Source organism: Salmo trutta, chromosome 38, assembly GCF_901001165.1.
Source record: "Salmo trutta chromosome 38, fSalTru1.1, whole genome shotgun sequence".
NCBI lineage: Eukaryota > Metazoa > Chordata > Actinopteri > Salmoniformes > Salmonidae > Salmo > Salmo trutta.
In genome coordinates, this window is record NC_042994.1 from 4349318 (window position 1) to 4366127 (window position 16810).

At 47.4% G+C, this 16810-nt stretch overlaps 1 protein-coding gene across 5 annotated transcripts in view; it reads left to right on the plus strand.

The window, feature by feature from the left end:
• LOC115178827 (CREB-binding protein) overlaps positions 1-16810 on the plus strand; it is a 71765-nt gene that overhangs the window by 50375 nt on the left and 4580 nt on the right. Inside the window, exons 9-32 of one of the 5 annotated variants that reach the window (XM_029740173.1) lie at positions 147-264; positions 2129-2318; positions 2485-2547; positions 2734-2855; positions 3696-3899; positions 4173-4508; positions 4840-5028; positions 5214-5382; positions 5880-5998; positions 9473-9712; positions 9864-9952; positions 10653-10733; positions 10892-10948; positions 11548-11625; positions 11732-11799; positions 12578-12728; positions 13261-13407; positions 14085-14198; positions 14343-14508; positions 14906-15073; positions 15223-15384; positions 15600-15757; positions 16347-16470; positions 16690-16810. The exon at positions 16690-16810 is cut by the window's right edge and continues 132 nt beyond it. In XM_029740173.1, coding sequence (XP_029596033.1) covers positions 147-264; positions 2129-2318; positions 2485-2547; positions 2734-2855; positions 3696-3899; positions 4173-4508; positions 4840-5028; positions 5214-5382; positions 5880-5998; positions 9473-9712; positions 9864-9952; positions 10653-10733; positions 10892-10948; positions 11548-11625; positions 11732-11799; positions 12578-12728; positions 13261-13407; positions 14085-14198; positions 14343-14508; positions 14906-15073; positions 15223-15384; positions 15600-15757; positions 16347-16470; positions 16690-16810 — 3434 coding nt within the window. The remainder of the gene's footprint in view (positions 1-146; positions 265-2128; positions 2319-2484; positions 2548-2733; positions 2856-3695; positions 3900-4172; positions 4509-4839; positions 5029-5213; positions 5383-5879; positions 5999-9472; positions 9713-9863; positions 9953-10652; positions 10734-10891; positions 10949-11547; positions 11626-11731; positions 11800-12577; positions 12729-13260; positions 13408-14084; positions 14199-14342; positions 14509-14905; positions 15074-15222; positions 15385-15599; positions 15758-16346; positions 16471-16689) is intronic. The other 4 variants (XM_029740174.1, XM_029740175.1, XM_029740177.1 and 1 more) reach the window with 4 other exon arrangements.

Consider the following 16810-nt stretch of genomic DNA (forward strand, 5'->3'; position numbering starts at 1 on the left):
AGAAGCTCTGTAATGAGAAAGTCATGTTCTTAAGGCGACATAAGCAGTGAATCACTTGAAAAGAGTCTAGAGACTCAGTCCTTCCCATGTTCATTAGTTTGTTTATTCAATGCCTCTGCTCTCTCCCTCTACTTCTCTCTGTCCAGAGTACAAGCCATTTTCCCCACCCCAGATCCGGCAGCTCTAAAGGATAGGCGGATGGAGAACCTGGTGGCATACGCTAGGAAGGTCGAGGGGGACATGTACGAGTCTGCCAACAGCAGGGTACGACACACATGCACACAAGCTAGGAAGGTGGAGGGGTACAGTGCATTCGGAAAGTATTCAGACCCCTTCACTTTTTCCACATTTTGTTACATTAAAGCCTTATTCTAAAATGGATTAAGTTGTTTTTTTCCTCATCAATCTACACACAATAGCCCATAATGACAAAGCAAAAACACGGTTTTTAGAAATGTTTGCAAATGTATTAAAAATAATTAAAAAACACATTTACATAAGTATTCAGACCCTTTACTCAGTACTTTGTTGAAGCACCTTTGACAGCGATTACAGCCTCAAGTCTTCTTGGGTATGATGCTGCAAGCTTGGCACACCTGTATTTGGAGTTTCTCAAAAAAAATTCTCTGCAGAGCCCCTTGAGCTCTGTCAGGTTGGATGGGGAGCGTTGCTTTACAGCTATTTTCAGGTCTCCAGAGATCAGGTTCAAGTCCGGGCTCTGGCTGGGCCACTCAAGGGCATTCAGAGACTTGTCCCTAAGCCACTCCTGCATTGTCTTGGCTGTTTGCTTAGGGTTGTTGTCCTGTTAGAAGGTGAACCTTCACCTCAGTCTGAGGTCCTGAGTGCTCTGGTGCAGGTTTTCATCAAGGATCCTTTTATACTTTGCTCCGTTCATCTTTGCCTCGATCCTTTGCCTCGATCCTGACTAGTCTCCCAGTCCCTGCTGCTTAAAAACATCCCCACAGCATGATCCTGCCACCACCATGCTTCACCGTAGGGATGGTGCCAGGTTTCCTCTGGGTGTGACACTTGGAATTCAGGCCAAAGAATGCAAGTGAGCTCAATTTCGAGTCTCATATCAAATGGTCTGAATACTTATAAAATAAGGAATTTCTGTTAATTTTTTTATAAATTTGAAAAAATGTATAAACCTGTTTTCGCTTTGTCATTATGGGGTATTGTGTGTAGAGGGAAAAAAGAATATAATCAAGGGTCTGAATACTTTCTGAATGCACTGTATGAGTCTGCCAACAGCAGGGTACGATGTGCGCGCTGGGAAGGTGGAGGGGGACATTAGGGTACGACGCGCGTGCTGGGAAGGTGGAGGGGGACATGTATGAGTCTGCCAACAGCAGGTTACGATGTGCGCGCTGGGAAGGTGGAGGGGGACATGTATGAGTCTGCCAACAGCAGGGTACAATGTGCGCGCTGGGAAGGTGTAGGGGGACATGTATGAGTCTGCCCACATTAGGGTACGACGCGCACACTGGGAAGGTGGAGGGGGACATTAGGGTACGACGCGCGTGCTGGGAAGGTGGAGGGGGACATGTATGAGTCTGCCAACAGCAGGGTACGATGTGCGCGCTGGGAAGGTGGAGGGGGACATGTATGAGTCTGCCAACAGCAGGGTACAATGTGCGCGCTGGGAAGGTGTAGGGGGACATGTATGAGTCTGCCCACATTAGGGTACGACGCGCACGCTGGGGAGGTGGACATGGAAGAGTCTGCCCAAATTAGGTTACGACGCGCACGCTGGGGAGGTGGACATGGAAGAGTCTGCCCAAATTAGGTTACGACGCGCACGCTGGGGAGGTGGACATGGATGAGTCTGCCCACATTAGGGTACGACGCGCACGCTGGGGAGGTGGACATGGATGAGTCTGCCAACAGCAGGGTCCACAGCTCACATTCCCCAGAAACAAGCCCCTTGAATAGTCCTCAGTGTCCTGCTTTTATCTGTTCTATCAGTTTGTGCTCTTACCAACACTTGAGCACTGAAGTTGATGAGCCATAATGGTGGTAAACTAGTTTTTATGCATTCTAATAGTTTGTCGTTTTTAGACTGCTAGATTGTTTTGAACTACATTACCCAACCATTTTATTCATTCATTTGTTGTCTCCCCTGCAGGATGAATACTACCACTTCCTGGCAGAGAAGATCTATAAAATCCAGAAGGAGCTGGAGGAGAAGAGGAGGTCTCGGCTCCAGAAACAGATCATCAACCAGGGGCCTCTGACGGCTGCAGGAGCCCAACAGCAGCCTGGAGGTCTCCCGCAGCCCAACACCCTGGGCCCTGGGCAGTCTGTTAGGCCACAGAGTGAGTACCAAGCCATAACCCTAAACCCTAACACTCTGGAGGTGGTGGTAGTAGTCCAAAGCCAGGGCTTTTCTGGAACACTTTGGGGGGTTGCTTTTCTGCCATCTTTGTTTGCTGCTCTTCTCCAACCCTTACCTTATCCTGCTGTCTTTCTCTGCTTCCTCAGATGGACCTGTGTCTATGCCCAATGTGCCAAATCAGATCATGAATCGCATGCAAATTGTTCAAGGTACCAACCCCACCCTAGGTTTTCTTACTTAAGGCAATTTGTGTGTGTGGTGTGAATCTGCGTATTCGTGTCGATCAATTTGATGTATGCGCTTGGCATCTCTACAGGTGTGTTGTGCGTCATGTCCTGTGTGCATGGTGAGGGCGCGCGTCTTGCCTGACGTTGTGCTCCACCTCTCCTCTGCAGGGCTCAATCAGTTCAGCCCCATGGCCCTGCCCAACATCCAGATGTCCCAGCAGCCTCTAGGGCCCCGTGCCGCCTCCCCCATGAACCACCCCACACAGATCAACATGGGCTCCGTCCCCTCCGTGAGTACCACACACACACACACTAGGATATTTAAGGGTGTCCTGTCAACACCTCACATAGTGCGCTAATTTTGACCAGAGCCCTATGTAGGGAATAGGGTGCCATTTGGGACGCAGGACATAATGTTCTCTCCAGCCATGACTCACCGTATGTTGGAGAGTATTTTTAGTGGCCAAGAGAGAAGTGTCAGTCAGTCAGTTAGGGCCTTTTGTTAGGTTGAAATGATGCAGCAGCACCACCCCTCTGAAGTAAAGTACAGCACTGCTGGCATGGTTTACCGTTGTACCAAGACTGACTGAGAGAGAACAAGGGATGTGAGAGAGGGGGAAGGATGGAGAGATGGGGATGGAGAGTTTGTACTCCCAGCATTCCCTCTTAACGCTCAGCAGCATCATGGCGACAGTTCTTTAGTAAAAACCGAAGCGTGGGATGCGGGAGTTACAGGGGTCACGTTTCAGCACACAACGCGCCATTTATTTTAGTTTTCCTAGCACTTTGAGTCAGTCAGAGCGCCGCTTGCTCACTGATGACGCCGTCTTGTCGAGAGCTCTCGTAGTGATAATTGATGATCTCTCCCGTTATAGACAACCCCTCTGTTGGTGCTGTCTGGAAGAGACGTCACAGTGACTAATTGAAATGGCAAACTGGTTGTATTCAGATTTTAAATTGGTATTCACATCGGCTTGAAGGGATATATTGAAATAATGCTGTATTTTAGGGGCCCCAGACTATAACATTAAGGCTGGCATACTCCTATTTACGCTTCATTGTGTTTGTGTATATCTAGGATTTGATTGATTGGTTCTCCTATTACCACGGTAACACTCTCTCTTCCTCAGATGGGTCTGTCTCCCTCGCGGATGCCACAGACCCAGGGCATGCTGGGAGCCCACGGCGGCGGCGGCAGCATGGTGGGCCAGACAGCCAATCAAAATAGTCAATTCCATCCCCCTCAGACCCCATTTCCCCCCTCTGCCTCCGGCGCCATGAACGCTAACAACCTGGGTCTAGGCCAGCCCCCAGCACAGGCTGCTGTCACACAGGTGAGAGATAAAGGGAGGGAGGGTTAGATGGAGGGAAGGCCTGGGCTACTGTCACAAGGGTGAGAGATGGATGGGGGTATAGAGAGGAGGGGGGGATGGGTTCAATTACCCACTAAAATCAGTAACCGTCACAACTCACACACTGACTATCATGAGGTACCCTTAACTCAAGTCTCTGTGTGTGGTTGGTTTATGTGTATGTAATCCTTGTGTGTGTGTGTGTGTGTGTGTGTGTGTGTGTGTGTGTGTGTGTGTGCCTCCTCTCTCTCCCTACAGCAGCAGTCGCCGCAGCAGCAGAGTGCTAACCTCCCCATGAGTGCACTTGGTCCCCTGGGCCTACAGCTCCCCTCCCAGCCCCCCCTGCGCTCCACTCCTCCACCCTCTTCCTCCACAGGGGGGCCCACAACTAACCTGCAGCCCCCCAAGCCCTCCAGCCGCAGCTCCACCCCCACCCTTTCCACCCACGGTCCTGGTCCTTCCAACACCCCTCCCCGCCCAAACCTCACCCAGACCCAGCCTCCTCAACCCCAGCCACATACCCCCCTCCAGCCACAGACTCAGTCCCAACCCCAACCGGAGCTTCCTACAGTGCAGCCCCCGACCACGCCGGTGAGAGCCCTGAGACCGCATGGCATGCCCTTCCACCTTGAACTACGACATCCCTTTTTAACCTCTCACCTTCAATCCTTTCTGGTTGACCTTTTGACCTCCGTTGACCATGCCATCTTGTTCTAGCTGCATGACAACCATGGAATGTCTCATCTGTCAATCAAACTCACTGTTTTCACAAATTGTGAAGTACTTGCTTTCCACTAAATGCTCATTTGACCCTCTTTTTATTATTCCTCCTTTTTCCTTCTTTTTCTTTCTTTTGCTCACACTCCTTATTTTTCTCTCTCGCTCTTCCCCTCACTCTGGCGCTCTCTCCTTCTCTTTTCAGCTTTCTCAGACAGGTGCCAGTCTGGATAACAGGGTGCCCACCCCAGCTTCTGCCGCCAGCGGCGACTTGCATTCGCACTCCCAGCATGCTTTGCCTGACCTGCCGGCCCAGGAGACCAAGGCCGAGCTGCGGCTTAGGGACCAGCGGGACTTTGAGTCGGCCAGTGGCAAGACCGAGCCCAAGATGGAGGTGTGTTTTGTTTGTTCATTCATTCAGGTTTGGTTAAGCTGAGCTACAGAAGTCATGTGGAGTCCATCCATGTCATTAGACAATGTTGAATCATAGAAATAGAAGCTATGAATCACATGGTTTATACTGTTAACAAGCATTTCCCCTAGCTATATTAATCGCCTATCTTTACTTCCTGTTTGCAGACTGAGGAGGACTCTGGTTCGCTGTCAGTGAAGGAGGAGCCAGAAGAGAAGCAGGTGCCAATGGAGACTGAGGAGAAGAAGCTGGAGATGAAGAATGAGCCCAAAGAGGAGGAGGGGGGAGGAGCCAACGGCACAGTGTCCTCATCCCCTTCTCAGTCACGGAGGAAAAGTGAGTTCTCTCTCTCTTCTCTCTCTCTTCTCTCTCGCTCACGTGAAATTGATAATAAACCATCCAAAATGAACATTACACTCAAAGAATAAAGACATTTCAAATGACATATGTCTATATACAGTGTTGTAACGATGTGCAAATAGTTAAAGTACAAAAGGGAAAATAAATAATAAAGGTTGTATTTATAATGGTGTTTGTTCTTCACTGGTTGCCCTTTTCTTGTGGCAACAGGTCACACATCTTGCTGCTGTGATGGCACACTGGTATTTCACCCAGTAGATATGGGAGTTAATCAAAATTGTATTCTGGCCATCTCTCTCTCGCTAGCCATCTCTCCCTCTCGCCCTCTCTCTTTATCTAGCCATTTCTCTCTCTCTCTCTAGCCATCTCTCTCCTTCCCCCAAGAAGGGACTAGGGACAGGACAAGGAATTGGTCTAGGATGAAACTTATTAAAAACACCTATTAAAACTTTTTCTCCCCATCTCTGTTCCAGTCTTTAAGCCAGAGGAGCTACGCCAGGCCCTCATGCCCACCCTAGAGTCTCTTTACAGACAGGACCCAGAGTCTCTACCCTTCAGACAGCCTGTAGACCCCATGGTACTGGGCATCCCAGTGAGTACACACAGACACGCTACAGACAGGACCCAGAGTCTCTACCCTTTATACAGCCTGTAGACCCCATGTTGCAGGGCATCCCAGTGAGTACACACAGACACATTACAGACAGGACCCAGAGTCTCTACCCTTCAGACAGCCTATGGACCCCATGGTACTGGGCATCCCAGTGAGTACACACAGACACACTACAGACAGGACCCAGAGTCTCTACCCTTCAGACAGCCTGTAGACCCCATGGTACTGGGCATCCCAGTGAGTACACACAGACACACTACAGACAGGACCCAGAGTCTCTACCCTTCAGACAGCCTGTAGACCCCATGTTGCAGGGCATCCCTCTAAGTAGCCCACCCCTTAAACCACAGAGCTCAAATACCCTTTTGTCATTCCACCTGAAACTTCCAGTCCAGCATATCTGAATTATACTCCTAATACAGACCTGCCAACATGCATGCATTTTGAGTACCAACTATGCAATTCTCTGTCCTTGTACGCAGGTACGAGATCCCAGTTAAAAGTATGCAGAAATGAATTGGGCCTGATTTTAATTTTTTTTTATTAATCCAAAATAAATCTAATATCCCAATTCTCGAGCTGCAACACACAGACGTACGGAGTTTGTGTCAACGGACATGGAGATCAAATAAAATGTATTTATATAGCACTTCGTACATCAGCTGATATCTCAAAGTGCTGTACAGAAACCCAGCCTAAAACTCCAAACAGCAAGCAATGCATGTGAAAGAAGCACGGTGGCTAGGAAAAACTCCCTAGGAAAAACTCCCTAGAAAGGCCAAAAACCTAGGAAGAAACCTAGAGAGGAACCAGGCTATGAGGGGTGGCCAGTCCTCTTCTGGCTGTGCCGGGTGGATATTATAACAGAACATGGTCAAGATGTTAAAATGTTCATAAATGACCAGCATGGTCAAATAATAATAATCATAGTAGTTGTCGAGGGTGCAACAAGCATGTCCGGTGAACAGGTCAGGGTTCCATAGCCGCAGGCAGAACAGTTGAAACTGGAGCAGCAGCACGGCCAGGTGGACTGGGGACAGCAAGGAGTCATCATGCCAGGTAGTCCTGAGGCATGGTCCTAGGGCTCAGGTCCTCCGAGAGAAAGAGAGAATTAGAGAGAGCATATTTAAATTCACACAGGACACCGGATAAGACAAGAGAAATACTCCAGATGTAACAGACTGACCCTAGCCCCCCGACACATAAACTACTGCAGCATAAATACTGGAGGCTGAGACAGGAGGGATCAGAAGACACTGTGGCCCCATCCGATGATACCCCCGGACAGGGCCAAACAGGCAGGACATCGTTATTGGACGTAGCTACCCGGTGTCTGCCCCTCCTGTTTGTTGTGATGTTGAGTTTGCCGACTGTCAGCTGTACGTAAACACACAGACCAATCCCTTTTCCACTCCGTGTGTTGTGGAAAGGTAAACACATTGTCTCAAGCTGTAGCCTCCTGAACAGCGGTCAGATTCCCTTTGCGGTAGCCTCCTGAACAGCGGTCAGATTCCCTTTGCGGTAGCCTCCTGAACAGCGGTCAGATTCCCTTTGCGGTAGCCTCCTGAACAGCGGTCAGATTCCCTTTGCGGTAGCCTCCTGAACAGCGGTCCGATTCCCTTTGCGGTAGCCTCCTGAACAGCGGTCCGATTCCCTTTGCGGTAGCCTCCTGAACAGCGGTCCGATTCCCTTTGCGGTAGCCTCCTGAACAGCGGTCAGATTCCCTTTGCGGTAGCCTCCTGAACAGCGGTCAGATTCCCTTTGCGGTAGCCTCCTGAACAGCGGTCAGATTCCCTTTGCGGTAGCCTGTGTAGACAGTTTGCGCTCTGTCAATGCAATCATTTGTTTTTGTTTTCAAAATGATTTTTGCTTTTAGTGTTTAAAAATCCAATAGATGTGAGCTGGCCCTAGTGATTGGCCCTGTTTGAGAGGTGACAAGCGTTCCTCTACTGTAGAGACTAAACTTGGGGGCATGTGCTAAGAAAAACGTTATAGATAATTATCTCCATTCTATACTGTACATGTAATGGAATAAACATACAGACAATCTGTTAAATTCCACAAAACATATATATATTTGCTATGTTCTGTACTTATCAGTATGAATCTTTTATTTATGTCTTGTAAAATACTTTTTCAGAGGACTGAACTGAACCAGGTGTGATCCATAATGTTTGTCTAAGCATGTGTGCTCATGACATAAATGTACTGGTGTCAAGCCTACGCTCTACCTGGAGAGACAAAACCAGCTTTCTGACTAGGAGCTGTCCATTGGCCAGGACACCCGCACCTACACAAGGAAGCCAAGGCAAGCTGGATCTGAAGACCTTCTATGCAGATGTCAGAAACGTATTTTCTTCTGCAGTAGACTCTACAAGTTGCTGAAATTTCCATTTGCCAATGTGCTCCTCCAGCATGCAGTGGTCGCTGACATTGCCAACAGGCAGACTGCCAAGTTCTTATCCCTCAACTTATTCATGGCACGCTTTCCCTGCATTATTCCTGAGGGAGCCTCTGTTGATCTGGTGGATGATGGTGTTGCCTAATAGTGTAAACTCATTTGAGCAGAGTCTGGTCAACATGCGCACGGATCAGGCCTGGAGAGAAATCAGCACATCACACCTTTCGGCTGTGATGTTAGGGATATTGGTCATTTTCCACAGCAATGCAGACTGCGAACGAATATTCAGTCTCGTTTCCAAGAACAAAACCCAGTACAGAGCCTCCCTCAGTACAGACCTGCCGAGTGCCCTTGTTACCAAGAAGGTTTCAATGATTGCCAGAAGAACTGTTTGCCACAGAGAAGTCTACCCTGATACCCTGCTGTGTAAGGCTAAATCTGCTGGCTACCTGTCTAGGAAATGGTTTCCTGAACATTTGAAGGTCTCCAGAAGATTTGTTCTCACCCACTGTTTCCTATCATAGCTTTTTCCTTTTTATTATGGATAACATGTTTATTTGATGCTCTGCTTCAAACATTTGTTCTTATATCAGAGTTTAAAAAAATGTTTTATTGTGGATAAGACGTTTGTACAGTTTGTACCTAAACAAATAACTTATTTGTTTAATAAAATTTAAAAAACTCGAAGAATGAAGGCCCTTTGTTCTTTCTAATTAGATCTTGTTAATGTGTGTAAATGGAATGCTGTCAAAGTATTCCAACCTTTTATAGACTTGATTTGGTACAATTCTATAACTGCGATCAGACTAACAAACAGCGCACGAGCGTGCGGTGGGGAAAGAACTCCAATTTGCCGCGCGTGTCTGGTACTCTAAAAAGTTGGACAGGGTTGGCAGGTCTGACAATATGTTTTGGATGAATCATGGGTTATATTCACTTTATTTTCTATGAAAAGCTGAAAGTCTTACCTTTTTGCCCATGTCTGCATACGTTTGTTAGGTGTAGCGATTGACTGATGCGGTCTGATGAACAATTGACTTTCTTCCCCCCAGGACTACTTTGACATCGTGAAGAACCCCATCGACCTGTCCACCATAAAGCGTAAGCTGGACACGGGTCAGTACCAGGAACCCTGGCAGTACGTGGAAGACATCTGGGTCATGTTCAACAACGCCTGGATCTACAACCGCAAGACGTCCCGCGTCTACAAGTTCTGCTCCAAGCTGGCCGAGGTGTTTGAGCTGGAGATAGACCCCGTTATGATGAGCCTTGGCTACTGCTGCGGCCGCAAGGTGAGATGAAGGGATGGGAGGCGGGGAGGGATGGGAGGGTAGTGGAGAAAGGGAGGGAGGGATCGGAGGCAGAGATTGTTTGCATCTCTGAAATGAACTTTTCTTGCAAATCTGTATTCTAACATTTTCTTGTTGGCCACTTCCTTTGCAGTATGAGTTCTCTCCTCAAACTCTCTGCTGTTATGGTAAGCAGTTGTGCACCATACCCACCGGCGGTACCTACTACAGCTACCAGAACAGGTAAGAGTTGCCTCTCTGCGCTAAATGGCAGAGTGCTCAATCAGAACACTGCCCCCTTGCTCCGCCTGGTGTTCAGGTCATGTAACTGCAGCTAGTTTTTCCTCTGCATGCGTTGGAATGGGGTTGTGCAGCACAGCGGCCGTGGCGTGTGAATAGATAGCATAACGCTGTAACACAAGGCCGCATGCTTTGAGCCCGTATTAATAAAGCATCTCCGATTAGGAGTGCTGATCTAGGATCAGTTTGGCCGTTTTAGATCACCAGATAACGCCATAAGATAACGTGGATCCAGGGGGGATCTGATCCTAGATCACCACTCCTTTTCTGAAATGCTTTATGAATATACAGGCCCTGATCTCTCTTGCAGCATGGTCTACTGTTCTGACACTCCCAAGTCCTAATGGAAAGATTTGCATTGAAGTTAAATGTGCAAGTACTGTACAACTCTGACATAGGAATTACTTTTCTGATGTTCATATGTAGTCATCGTATTTCAGATCTGTACATTTAGCAGACACTTTTACCCAGAGTGACTTAGTTAATGCATCTACTTAAGGCAGCTAGGTACGACAACCACAATTCAGTTATATCTAGTTGAGGCAAGTGGATGTTTTGAATGTCTGTTGGTGCTCTTTGGGCCTGGTGCCATTTTCTGTGTTCCGTGTGCTATAGTGTATGTGTGTGTCTCGTCTTGTTCCAGGTATCATTTCTGTGAGAAGTGCTTCAATGAGATCCAGGGGCACAATGTGACGTTAGGGGACGACCCGGCACAACCACAGACGTGAGTCAACCCGTCTCTGCTTAACTTGTTCTCCAGTTCATCTCATTCAAACTCCAATAGGGTCTTGTTTTTTATTCAGGTATTTGCAGTAAATGTTTGTTTCATGTCATGATTTAACCGTGTCATCTAACCAGTTGCTGTCTTGTCTGCCTCTTCAGAATGATATGTAAAGACCAGTTTGAGAGGAAGAAGAACGATACACTAGACCCTGAACCGTAAGGCTCTTTAACCAGCCATCTCTATGTTTATGGCTCACACTCACTCCATATACCTTTCATATCAGCCTGCTGCTCCTGCAATGTCCCTACTAGACTTCATGGTCAGCTCTAAAGCGCCATCTGGTGTTTAGTTTTATATCACCTAGGGGAGCATTTCAACATGTACACCTTTGGCACGTGGATGATTTTTAATAGACAACATAAGAGCCACTCATAGATCTCCACTTTTGCTCACCTTTTAATTTCCATTCTATTTACACATTGGAGGTTTATTATAACGAAAAGTATATATTTTTTTATGAATATATAAATGAATAATGGCCTACATATGAGTATTGTGTTCCAACCCCTCCTACAAAGGCGCACTTGCATTGGTCTGCTTGCACGTGCGTAAGAACTGGAGGAATATTAAGTGAATGTTGATCTCTCTATGGCTTCCTGTTCTAGCAGTCAAGCCAATCAGCACTCTTACATATCGTGAACAGTACAATTGAAACAAACAAGAAGAGAAACTGTTGACCTAAATGGGGGACATAAAGGGTATAGCTGTTAATGGGTTTCTGTAGTAAACCAAGATGTGGTGTTTTTGTCACCAGGTTTGTTGACTGTAAAGATTGCGGACGGAAGATGCATCAGATATGTGTTCTACATTATGACGTCATCTGGCCATCCGGGTAAACATCCAGCCTAACCTCTGACAGTGTCACAAAATGGTGGGAAGAAGTTCTATTCGATACCAGTTACATGAATGACTCTCTTTTTCTTTCTCTCACATTGCAGATTCATCTGTGACAACTGTTTGAAGAAGAGTGGGAAAACACGGAAAGACAACAAGTTTTCTGCAAAACGTACGTCCTCTTTTCCATTCCCTGGCCTTAAGCCCCATCTTAAAGTGGCAATCCGCAGTTGAAACAATAACACAGCATCATCCCCGCCCCTGTTTCGGTACAAAGCTGAGTGATGGGGCTGGAGAAATGTAACTGCTTTCAAATTCATAGACCAAGCTATGGATGCAAGGCTGAGCATCTGTGGTATCAAAAATATAGTTTTATTATAGGCTATATAGTGTTTGGTTACAAACAGCTAAAACAGTAAAACAGCTTATTTTGGGTTCTGATGGGGTTGAACTGAGCTCATGAGCCATTTATAAGTTATATTTTTCAATAATCAATGTGTACACACTGTATCAACCCTTCAAGGTCATACATTGATGTATCAACGGCTGATTTCCCCTTTAAGAGTATTGGAATACTTAGCCAATTCTTCATGCAATATCGAAAATAAAGCCAAAATCTTTTTGAACATCAGTTTAATAGCCTAGTTATTCAAGCTTTACAGAAGCCTTTCTCTTTATGACAAACCACTTCCATATGGTAAATGTCATGGACTTATGACATCACTGGCTTTCTCCAATTACCTGCAGTAGCTCTCTCTTTCACCCACACATTTGCGGTTTTGCCTCTGGTATTTGTAGTACCAGAGAGCGTGTTTGACCTTTCCATCCACATGGCATTAAGCTAAATTAGACTCTGTCTGCACATTTATTCATACATAAAACATGTCCTGCTGAATGAAGGCTTGGTTTGTGACCTTTTTGGACCAATCTCTCTCTCTGTGTGTGTGTAGGGCTGCAGACGACGCGGTTGGGCATGTACATCGAGGACCGGGTGAATAAGTATCTGAAGAGGCAGAACCACCCTGAGGCAGGGGAGGTGTACGTACGAGTGGTGGCCAGCTCTGACAAAACTACAGAGGTCAAACCTGGCATGAAATCCAGGTAGAGACTGAGGAGTGGACACGCATGTGTAGTGCACTACCTAACATTTTAGAGTACTGACGGTATACACATTTATTGCACTACTTTAGTTGTGCAGGCACTTTCACAGCATGTAACATAGTCAATACACTAAATATTTGTGCACGCTCCTGTTTTATTGTTGCCAGTAAACAGTGTGGTCGGCACCCTTGTTTGACTTTGGCTTTGCAGAGAGCCCAAGAGATAAGAATACACCACATAAAACCTAATGATCATATATTCATCTTTTAAATCCCATGTTGTTGAACCTGTAAACACTCCCTGTTACTGCCTTCAATGGTCAGTTCATATTTAGCAGACGCTCTTATCCAGAGTGACTTACAGGAGCAAATTAGGGTTAAGCGCCTTGCTCAAGGGCACATCAACCTTTCGTTTACTGGCCCAAAGCTCTTAACTGCTAGGCTACCCGCCGCCCATTCAGTTTGGCCTCTTTGACACATGTGGTTAATGTTCGATGTAGACAGACGTCTGTCTTTCTGTTTTTTCTGGTCAGGTTTGTGGACACAGGTGAGATGTCGGAGACCTTCCCCTACAGAACCAAAGCGCTTTTCGCCTTTGAGGAGATTGACGGCGTGGATGTGTGTTTCTTCGGGATGCACGTTCAAGAGTACGGCTCAGACTGCTCCTTCCCAAACACCAGGTCAGCACCTGTACCCCCTACATGGGGTTGGTCTAGAGTACCTGTACCCCCTACATGGGGCTGGTCTAGAGTACCTGTACCCCCTACATGGGGCTGGTCTAGAGTACCTGTACCCCCTACATGGGGCTGGTCTAGAGTACCTGTACCCCCTACATGGGGCTGGTCTAGAGTACCTGTACCCCTTACATGGGGCTGGTCTAGAGTACCTGTACCCCCTACATGGGGCTGGTCTAGAGTACCTGTACCCCCTACATGGGGCTGGTCTAGAGTACCTGTACCCCCTACATGGGGCTGGTCTAGAGTACCTGTACCCCCTACATGGGGCTGGTCTAGAGTACCTGTACCCCCTACATGGGGCTGGTCTAGAGTACCTGTACCCCCTACATGGGGCTGGTCTAGAGTACCTGTACCCCCTACATGGGGCTGGTCTAGAGTACCTGTACCCCCTACATGGGGCTGGTCTAGAGTACCTGTACCCCCTACATGGGGCTGGTCTAGAGTACCTGTACCCCCTACATGGGGCTGGTCTAGAGTACCTGTACCCCCTACATGGGGCTGGTCTAGAGTACCTGTACCCCTTACATGGGGCTGGTCTAGAGTACCTGTACCCCTTACATGGGGCTGGTTCGGGGTAATTGATTACATTTGTTTATTCCTGTGTCTCCCTTCCTCCACAGACGGGTTTACATATCTTACCTGGACAGTATTCACTTCTTCAAACCTCGACTGCTAAGGACGGCCGTCTATCATGAGATCCTGATTGGCTACCTGGAATATGTAAAGAAACTCGGGTAGGTCTTAATTAATAGTACAATGATATGCATTCATATTGCAGTTTTCTCAAATAAAAGCACTTTACTTGGAGGTAACTCCCCACTTGCATTAAATATGTCTCCCTACCAAAACAACCAACCATTGTCTCTTCTCCCCCTCAGCTACTCTCAGGGTCACATCTGGGCGTGCCCCCCCAGCGAGGGGGACGACTACATCTTCCACTGCCACCCTGCCGACCAGAAGATCCCCAAGCCCAAGAGGCTGCAGGAGTGGTACAGGAAGATGCTGGAGAAGGCCTTCGCTGAGAGGATCCTCCATGACTTCAAGGTGATTTAGGATTAAGGTTAGGATTAAGGTAAGGATTAAGAGTTAAAGTTAGATCCCCCAAGCCCAAGAGGCTGCAGGAGTGGTACAAGAAGATGCTGGATACTGCTTTCGTGGAGAGGATCATCCACGACTTCAGGGTAGGCCTCTCAATGGCTAAAGCCTTTCAGGCCTATCTTGTAGACTTGGTACAGTTGAGTCCCCAGCCTTAGCCTTGGGAAAGTTGTCTTCTATGCAACCGGGCCAACCAAGCCTTCAACCTCTAAAGTGTTTTGAGGTTTCTGAATGTATTAATAGGGCTAGAACAGCAACAACCAGCCAAGCAGAAGACTCATATTAGTTGAACATTTGTGTCCATTGGACACTTAAAGTAATCTTCTTCTCCTATGTTTTTCTCCAGGACATCTTCAAGCAGGCGACAGAGGACTGTCTGACGGAGGCCAACGAGATGCCCTACTTCGAGGGGGACTTCTGGCCCAACGTGCTGGAGGAGAGCATCAAGGAGCTGGAACAGGAGGCGGAAGAGAGGAAGAAGGAGGAGAACGTAGCCTGCTCCGACACACCTGAGGTGGGAGGAGGAGAGACGAGTCATAGGGTAGACCGATGATAGTACTAGAGACATCATTATCAATACATAACTCCTACCTGTCTAGTCAAATTTATCTTAATGTTAATTTGCCATATTTTTCAAACTCTTCCCTCTTCTCTTCCCCTCAGGGCACGCCGGGGGACACGAAGAACGCCAAGAAGAAGAACAGCAAGAAGACCAATAAGAACAAGGGCAGCGTGAGCCGAACCAATAAGAAGAAGCCTGGCATGCCGAATGTAGCCAATGACCTGTCCCAGAAGCTCTACGCCAGCCTTGACAAACACAAAGAGGTATGATGACGTCACCACACTTGCTTTGAAATGCATGTCGTCTTTCAATGGCTGTAACTGTTTTATGAAGTTGTTTCTTAGAATGGTGCCATGTGTCAGTTCTCTTCTATAATCTCTGAGCTGGGATATTATTGGCCTGACCCAAACCCAATGGCAAACAATCAGGGATTGAGTGATGCTCTCTTCAAGAGTATTTCTCTCCTCTCTCCCTCCAGGTGTTCTTTGTGATCCACCTGCACTCGGCCCAGATGGCCAACATGTTGCCCCCCATCATGGACCCTGACCCCCTGCTGAACTGTGACCTGATGGACGGCCGCGACGCCTTCCTCACCTTGGCCCGGGACAAGCACTGGGAGTTCAGCTCTCTCAGGAGGTAATGATAATACATTTGATTTGTATAGCGCTTTTCATAATGGAGGAATCTCAAAGTTCTACCTCTTGAATTCTACGTTAGAATTGAACAATTATGACTGTTGACTTGCCTACCTAAGTTGAATGCACTGACTAAGGCGCTCTGGATAAGAGCCTCTGTTATGTGTCCTAAATGTATCAATAAAAAGGAAACATTCAGTAAGAATCAAGCCAGCTAAAGCAACAACGGTAGATGCTGAAAGGCCTTCACAGAGAGAGTCTGTTAAAGTGAGTTTTGGTATTTTTAAGCGAGTTTTAAAATTGCTTGATGGATGGAGTGGCTCTCAGACGGTAAGGTAGAGCGTTCCGTAGGCCAGTGGTTTCTAAACTCTCCTCAGGGACCACCAAACATTTCACAATTTATTTGTAGCCCAGAACTAACTCACCTGATTCACCTATTCAAGGCTGGTTAGTTGACAAGTTGAATCAGGTGTGCTAGCTGTGGAATAGATCAAATACATGGAACGACTGGGGGTCCCCGAGGAGAGGTTTGAAAACCCCTGCCATAGAGGACCATTGGTTGATGAATTCCTACCATTTGTTTCCATAAGGTGTAAGTGGAGCACCATGTGCATGCTGGTGGAGCTGCACAACCAGGGTCAGGACCGCTTCGTTTACACCTGCAACGAGTGTAAACACCACGTGGAGACACGCTGGCACTGTACCGTCTGTGAGGTAAGACACACACACACACACACACGTGTGCATACATCCTCACCGTCTTTGGAGATTTATACCATGTTCCTGTGTCCCAATCAATCAAATGAATTTTATGAAGCCAGTTGTCAAAGTGCTTTACAGTAAACTGGCCTAGACCCTAAAGAGCAAGCAGGCAATAGCTGCCCTCTCTGTCACTTACATCTGCCCATGCATGTATTAACCCCCACCTCTCAGGACTTTGACCTGTGTATCAACTGCTACGCCGCCAAGGGCCACGAGCACCAGATGGTCAAGTGGGGCCTGGGACTGGACGACGACGGCAATGGAGCGGGCGGCGCCGGCGAGGCCTCTAAGA